Here is an 8,658-nt window from a genome sequence, read left to right on the forward strand (position 1 = left end):
AAAGACAGAAGAATTCCATTAGATTGCAAGGAAGGAAACCCTCAAACTGTTCCATGATGCTGGAGCACCTTGTAATCTACCATACTTTCTCTCTCCAAATGATTGCAAATTTTACATAATAGATCTGGAATTTTGAGTTTAATGACTGAGCAAGATTAATGCACAATTTAGGAAATCTCAACCAAGGAATTGGCCTTGCCCATATAGCGACAGTCCCATAGAATAATTTCTTAAATTCATAACTATTTCTTCTTTACTTCCACAAACAGAAGAATTTCCCTCAAACTCATGGCTCCTGAAAATGCCACCCAAGTCACAGAGTTTGTTTTCATAGGATTCTCAGATCTTCCAGAGCTGCAAATTCCTCTCTTCCTGGTCTTCTTGCTCATCTATGGGCTGACCGTGATAGGGAACCTGGGCATCATCACCCTCACCAGTGTTGACTCCCGGTTTCAGACCCACATATACTTTTTCCTCCGACATCTGGCCATTATAAATTTTAGCAACTCGACCGTCATTGCTCCTAAAATGCTGGTCAACTTCTTAGTAAGTAATAAAACCACTTCATACTATGAATGTGCCACCCAAATGGGAGCATTCCTAGTTTTCATCGTAGCTGAGGTTTTCATGCTGGCGGTGATAGCCTATGACCGCTATGTGGCCATTTGCAAGCCCCTGCTCTACCTGGCGGTGGTCTCTTGGAGGATCTGCCTTCTACTGGTGTTCCTCACCTATCTGTATAGCTTTTCCACAGCTGTTGTGGTTTCATCTTGTGTGTTCTCTGTGTCTTACTGTGCTTCCAATGTCATCAATCATTTTTACTGTGATAATGTCCCTCTGTTGGCACTGTCCTGCTCTGATACTTACATTCCAGAAACTGTGGTCTTTATATCAGCCACTATGAATATCTTGTTTTCTATGACTATAGTTCTCGTATCTTATTTCAACATTGTTTTGTCTATTCTAAGGATGCGTTCATCAGAGGGAAGGAAAAAAGCCTTTTCCACCTGTGCTTCACACATGATGGCAGTCACAGTTTTCTATGGGACTCTGCTGTTCATGTATTTGCAGCCTCGATCCTGCCATTCCCTTGATACTGATAAAATGGCATCCGTGTTTTACACCCTGCTCATCCCCATGCTGAACCCCATGATCTACAGCCTGAGGAACAAGGATGTGAAGGCTGCCTTAAGGAAGTTCATGGGGAATCTATGCTGTTCCCATAAAACAATGCAGTTTTAAAGTCTTCAGGTAAATGAAGAGATGTTTATGATTATGTGCTTGTACAAAATAAAGATTAAAAACAGTATAGTTATATAACTGATCTAGTGCCTCCATGGCATTCTTGGATTCCTGTGAAATTACAAATTAAAAAAAAAACATTTTTGGGTTCTAAGGGTAATAAAAGAACAAAGATGCTATTTATCAATTTTTCCCTGTGGGTTTGACAGGTAGCTACTTTGGAAGCAATGTTTTCAGGAGTAAGGAAAGCTATCAGTTAAAGAATTAAATAAACTTGAATGGAGAAAATGTATAATGGACTAGAGAAGTAAAATCAATCTTTTTTATTCTTCAGCTTTCCTTTATGTTTCTCCCCAGGTACAGTTTAGTGTAGAAGATCATCATATCTTGAAATTCTGTTCATTACAGATGAGTAAAATCCTGGATACAAATATGTTTACAAAGCTGATCTCACAATTTTATTTAAAAGAAAATTATCCCTGTCTTAATAGTGTTTGAATCAATACATGATTATCACCACTTGACCTCACATTCTGAATGATAAGCATATTAAGATTGAAATTATTTAATCTGCACTATTTAATGTTACAATTTTTGAATTAAAGACACAATGTAGCACTTTTAATATGCTGGAATTGATTTGAAAGATAGTCAAATCTGTAAATATGTTTATCCTTACACTAAATATCATGTAAGTATCTTAAAGTAAGTATCTTGCGTGCAAAATAAATTTACTGTTTTGTAATGTTCTTAGGCAATTAATTGACTGTCTTTGTGAAAGTTACTTATACTGTTACAGAAAATATTACATTGTGCTTTGTAAAAATGTCTTGTGTTCTGGAAGTTCTTGCTCAGTTAGTTTACACCTACGTCTACTTGACAAATTTAAATTCATGGGGGTAACCTTAAATCTTTTGCCATTTATTTCTATAGCTTTTATATGTCTTTGTTCTGAAATTTTTTGTACCCAGGCCATAGTATTAGTTGATCCAAAACCCCCTTTCCTTTCTGGGGCTAGTACTTGATTTGGAAGTTTAAGATAGGGTATTAACAATAACTGAGCAATTCTCTGTTGAGGAAAAATCTGTATTGTCTTATATGGGGGATAGACCATAATTTTTATTTCTCCTAAATAATCTGAATCTACTACACCAGGTATTACCTGGATCCCTGCTTTTGCTATAGAACTTCTTCCTATTATTAGACCCATATGTCCCTCAGGCAAAGGGCCAAATATGCCTGTTGGGATTAAAGTAACCTCTGATTCTGGAGTAATAATTAAATGCTGAGAGGAAGGCAGATCTAATCCTGCACTTCCTGGGTTTCCTCTGGCCAGGTCATTAATTGTTGTCCTACAAATGGATTGGGGGATCCCCAATTGTTTAGAGGGGCCTGGGGAAGGCCCCTCATCCTGTTTTTTGGATAAGATTCATTGGCTTGAAATCCTGGATAATTTTGCCTTGACTGTTTTATAGGAGGCATGTTTGAACCTCCTTGTCCTAGTCCATTAAGCAAATGACCATCTTTATGAAATCTGGATCTACATTCACAAGCCCAATGAAATCCTTTTTGACATTTAGGACAAATTGTTTTAGGAGGAGCTCCAGTTCCCCCAGCAGTATTCTGAGGGGTCACTGGAGCTGGCACAATTGGATTCTTAAGATTAGGACAATCCTTAGCAAAATGCCCAAGTTGTCCACAAGAAAAACAATTACCTTGAGGCTTGCCAGAACAACCGGCAGGCCTAGAAGCATTAACATTTTGATTAATACCTTTAAGATATTGTGAATAAGTTTTTCCTTGTAAGGCAGCAGCCATAGCCATTCCTTGAATATGAGCTGGGCTACTGTCCATACAGGTTTTAATATAGTCTGAAAGAGAGCCAGTTCTTCTAATTGGTCTTAATAGAGCCTGGCAAGTAGGATTAGCATTTTCAAAAGCCAATTGCTTCAGTAATATTTCAGCCGCTTCTGAATTAGTAATGATTTTAGAAATATTTTCCTCTAATTTTGCTAAGAAATCTTCATAGGGTTCCATGCTACCTTGTTTAATATTACTAAGAAAGGTTGTAGGAGCATCAGCAGAAGGTAATCGCCTCCATGCCAACTGAGCAAATTTAGAAATTTCCTCTAAAACCTTTCTAGGAAGTTTAATTTGTTCTGCAGAAGTAAGTCAATCCCCTGTTCCTGTTAACTGTCCTAAGGTTATTCTATTTCTTCTTCTGTCCATCTGTAATTGTACAGGATCTTTTGCTAATTCTTCATATTCTGTTTTCCAAAGTAAATATTGCCCTGGTGTTAAACACGACTTTGCAGTTTGTTGCCAATCAAAAGGCGTCAGCCACTGTGAGCTCACATTCTCCACTAGTTGCAGAGCATAAGGGGAAGTAGGTCCTAAATCTTTTACAACTGTTTTTAGTTCTTTTAATATTTTAAAAGAGAGAGGCTCCCAATGAGGCTCTCCTCCCTCATCTATAGCCCATACTATGGGGCAACAAATACTAACATCTCCCTGTTTTTGTGCCTCACGAACAGCACCTAGAAATCCTACCTTTTGGACTTTCCTTTTTATTTTATCTGGGGGTTTAGGAAGGGCCAGCACAACAGGAGCCACCAAAGGTGTTTCCTCACTATGATATCTGAAAGCGGCTTCTTCCAAGTCCTTCTCATCAGACGGGGAGAGCTGATCAGGTAGACCTTTCTCCCTTTTGCCGTCTTCATCATCGGCTGATTCACTTTCACTTTCACTCTGAGTTTCCTCTGTATATTTTTTAACCGAGGCTGTCAGCAAAGGCTCCTTTTCTGACATTTCGTCTGGTGATCTTATCCTTTTACTTAACTGCTCACTTTCATGTCTAGGGTCTAAACAGTCCCTAAAAAGATTCCAAAATGCAAAAGCATCCATGGGGACTCTTTCATTGCCATATAATCTATGATGTGCATGCATCGCATCACCTACCTTTTTCCAGGCTTTAATATCTAAAGTACCTTGTTCAGGAAACCAAGGGGCACATTCTTGCACAAAATGAAAAAATCTTTTTAATTGAGCTGTTCTTACATGCGTTCCTCTTTTAGTTAATAAGTGCTTAGCAATATCAATAAATAATGCTCTTTCTTTGCTTTCACTACCTCCCATGGTAGCTGTTCTGTCTATCCCTGCCTATCCTTTCTCGGCCTTCTCTACCAAGGGGTCTGTGGCACCCCAGGCAGGATCCTAGCTGTCTCGAAAAGGAAAGAAATTAATAATAAATGGGGAGTTTACCAGATGCCCCACATTGGGTGCCAAAAACTGAAAATGTAGAAAAAAATCTTAGAAGAAAAATTTCTTAGTATGTATTAATGATTTCTTGGATATGACATCACAACAATAGGAAAAAAAAGAAAAATGGAGGAAGGAAAGAAAAATGGAAAATAACAAATGTTGGTAAGGATGTGAAGAAATCAGTCCCTTGAATTATTCATGTGAATATAAAATATTGAAGCCTCTATGGAAATATGTGTGATGGATCATCAAATAACTAAATATGGAAATACTATATGATGTAGTTATTCCACTTCCAATAAATGCCAAATTAATTAAAACCTGATTTAGTAACTGATTTTCTTAGCAGCAATATTTGAAATAGCCAAAGGTGGAAAAAAACCAAATGTCCATCAACAGAAGTCAATATAGATGAGCCATGAAAATATCAGGCTAACTTGAAATAAGACACAAAAGGTAAATATTGCATGAATCCACATATATGATACTTTTGAGATTAAAATTCATATTGACAAAAATCTGAAAAAGAAAGTGAGAAAGTACAATACAAATAGAAGAAATAAAATATGAAAATAGAAATTGAAGTAGACCTTAGAAGATGGAGACTGCCATGTTCTTGTATAGACATAACTAGTACTGTCAAAATGGTCATACTTTGAACCTAACTTTCCTTTGTTCATATTTGAATTTACCACCAGTGTAACTTCACATCATGTTTAACCACAAGAATGGGATCCTAACTAGAATTAGGTGTACTCCATGTACGTATAATATGTCAAGATACACTCTACTGTCATGTATACCTAAAAAGAACAAATAAAAGAGATAAAAAATGGTCATACTTCCAAAAGTAATACATAGATTCAATGCAATTCCCATCAAAATACCAATAAAAGTCTTCAGAGAACTGAAAAAAAAATCTAAAATATATTTGGAAGAATAAGAGACTTAGAATAGTCAGAACAATCCCAATCAAGAAGAGTTATACTGGAAATATCACCACACTAGACATCAAATTATTCTATAGAGATATAGTACATCATGGTATTGGCACCAAAGCAGACATAAAGACCCATGGAATCAAGTAGAAGACACAGAGACAAGCCTGCTCAGACACAGTCATCTGATAATTGACAAAACTGCCAGAAACATATGTTGGAGAAAAGAAAGACTTAAACAAATGATGGGGGAAACTGTATACATATACATATACATATCTATATGTAGAAGAATGAAACTAGATTTCTATCTCTCGCCATGCACAAAAGTCAGCTCAAAGTGGATCAAAGACCAAGAAATTAGACCAGAAACTCTGCAACTGCTAGAGGAAAATTATGCTCAACACTCCAACATATTTTCATTGGCAGCAATTTCATTAACAAGACCTATTCAGTGTAAAAAATAAAACCAAGAATCAATGATTGGGACAATATCAGATTAAAAGGTTCTGCACAGCAAAGGAAACAATGACATGATCAAAGAGAGCTTACAGAATGGGAGGTCTGTGTTACCTACTTCTCAGAAATCCCATTAATTTCCAGAATATATAAAGAACTCAAAACATTAACAACAAATAGAAAAACCCAATTGATAAATGGGCCAAAGAATTAAACAGACACTTCTCAAAAGAAGAAATACAAATGACCAACAAGTATATGAAAAAATGTTCAACATCTCTAGCAATTAGGGAAATGCAAATCAAAACAAGATACTAATTTAAAAACACTACAAAATAATAGAAGAAAAAGAAATAGAGTAGAGGAAAGAAAACAGGTGCAGAGAAGGAGGACAGGAAAAGGAGAGGTCCTGGGGACTGTATTACAGCATGTATGTTTCATGTATGTGTAAATAGCATCAAAATTAACCCTAATATAATGCATAAATAAAACAAACTAATAAAAATGGAAAAAAAGAAAAGTCAAAATAATATAGAGAAAAACTAGAATACTTTTACTGGTGAATGGTGGGAGGGAGGTGAAGAATTTTTAAATTTTTAAAATTTGTTCTAATTTGTCATACATGACAGTAGAATGCATTTATACATTTTGATAGATCATACATAAATGGAGCATAACTGTTATTTTTAAGGGGTAGAGATTTATCGCGTTCCCCTGCCCGCAGAGAAACACGAAACCGGATCGGGGCAAGTTCTTTATTTTCTGCTAGCAGTTACTTCTGGCTGGCCGGCGGCTCTTGCAAGCGCCTTACATTACATACAACAACCAATCAGCTTATAGATCACGAGGAGAAAGCATGGACAGTAATGGAGCACAATAGTGTGGATATAGCAAGCATGCAGTGTCCACGAGGACCCATGGCCAATCACATTAACTTCCTCAAATAACGCCACTTGTTGGACAGAGAATTAGTCTGCTGGAGGTACCTGGTTTTGTTCTCAGCACTTCCTTGGCACCTTGCCAGGCGCCATCTTGGCCACGCCGAAGGGCTGGGGGTCCGCGGTACCCCGACAGAGATTCCCAGTTTTTGATGTTGGAAAAGTTCTAGAAAGGGTGGTTATGATTGTGCAACAATATGAGTGCGTTTATTGCTCCTGATTCATTCATTCAAAAGTGTTTAAAGGGGTCGATTTTTATTTCTGGGAATTTTAAAGGAAAACAAAAGTTAATACTGACAGTTTAATAATGTGATAAATACTTAAAATGGGAGATTTTTACAAAGCTAAGACTACATGAGTGGCCAGTGATGACTGAAAACATGCTCAGAATTATTGCTCATCATAGAAATTCAAACTAAAATCCTAACAAGATATTGCTAATCAATTGGCAGGTTAGTAATGATATACCATAAGGATTTTAAATTTCACAGTATATTTTTAGTTTTAAAACACCAATTTCTGAGAAGGAAATGAAACAACTGCAGCTCAGATGTACCTGATATGAGGGTAAAGCATATAAAACGTCCTATGAATATCACTACCAAAGGAAGTGAAGTCTTAAAAATCTGTACAAAATGTGTGCACAAATTTTACTTCCATTTTAAAAATATGTAATGAGTGTAGTATTCCTGGATTTAGTTGGGAATTTTGTAGTGTCAATGGGTGAGTGGTCCAGTCATGAAAGGCTCCCTCTTACTCAATGTCAATAAAGAACTGAAATCTATAATAGTGTAATACTGGTACCTAAGAGCAATTTTTTAAGACAGTCCTCCATTGCTCCACATTTGAAAGGGAAACCTTAAAGAAAAGCAATAATTTAAATACAGATAGATAATTGATGGATGGTTAGATAGGTAGATGATAGCTACAGATACACAGAAATAAAGAAAGCCAGAAACATATGGAGATTTATACACACTAAAACTACATATACATATTTACATAGATACAAAAATCATGTACTGTTTTCATTTTATGGTTCACATTTTGCAAATCTGCTCTTTACTTTTAGGCTATGTAATTAGACATAATGTCTGAACACAATAATTTTTTTTTTAAGTATTGCAAATGAGAAAAACAAAATTTGAACATTTGAATAGTTTTTCAGGGAAACATAACTAATTATATTAGAAATTATCAAATAAAACTTAGATGTCCCAAGTCACAGTTATTATTCTTTCTTGTTTCACGTGAAAAAAAAAAAAAATAGGAACTTTTTTCTTTCAAGTTTATTTTAGTTTGACCTAATGAAAATCAAAAATTGGTTTTAATATCCACAAATACTATCAAGTTGACTCCTATTTGCTACCTAATACTCAGCAAAACACTATGGCAATTGGTAAAATTTGTTTTCATATACTCCAGTGCTAGTACAAAATACACCTGTAAGAGTAGCTGAGGATTTTTTTTTTTTTAAACTTTCAAGTGGTAAAAACAGAATATCCAGTAGGTGGCAGAGCCACACCATCATTTGAATAAAGAATCAACTTTTTTTATTTTTTCCAAAGTACTAATTTGAAAAGTTTGAAATATTCAGCTGAAACATCATAACCCTTTTCCAATATTTTAAGGACATAGGAAAATTTAAGAACCGGGTATAGCAAGGCCTGCTTTAGTAACAGAAACACGGACACTCTCAGAAAAAGTTGATTTGTTGTTGTTATTCTTCTGTTTGGAAGATATTTTGTTTTGTTTTCATTTTTTTTTTGCCTTTATGTTTCTGGTGCACAAAAATAAATCTGTTCCTTGAATTTCAGCAT

At 35.7% G+C, this 8,658-nt stretch overlaps 1 protein-coding gene across 1 annotated transcript; it reads left to right on the top strand.

Moving 5' to 3' along the window:
- Window positions 1–288: 288 nt before the first annotated feature.
- On the top strand, window positions 289–1,242 carry LOC124959133 (olfactory receptor 8J1-like). Its single transcript, XM_047517766.1, has one exon. The coding sequence runs from the start codon at window positions 289–291 to the stop codon at window positions 1,240–1,242; it is 954 nt and encodes a 317-aa protein (XP_047373722.1).
- Window positions 1,243–8,658: the final 7,416 nt, after the last annotated feature.

Source organism: Sciurus carolinensis, chromosome 11, assembly GCF_902686445.1.
Source record: "Sciurus carolinensis chromosome 11, mSciCar1.2, whole genome shotgun sequence".
In the NCBI taxonomy this organism is placed as follows: Eukaryota; Metazoa; Chordata; class Mammalia; order Rodentia; family Sciuridae; genus Sciurus; species Sciurus carolinensis.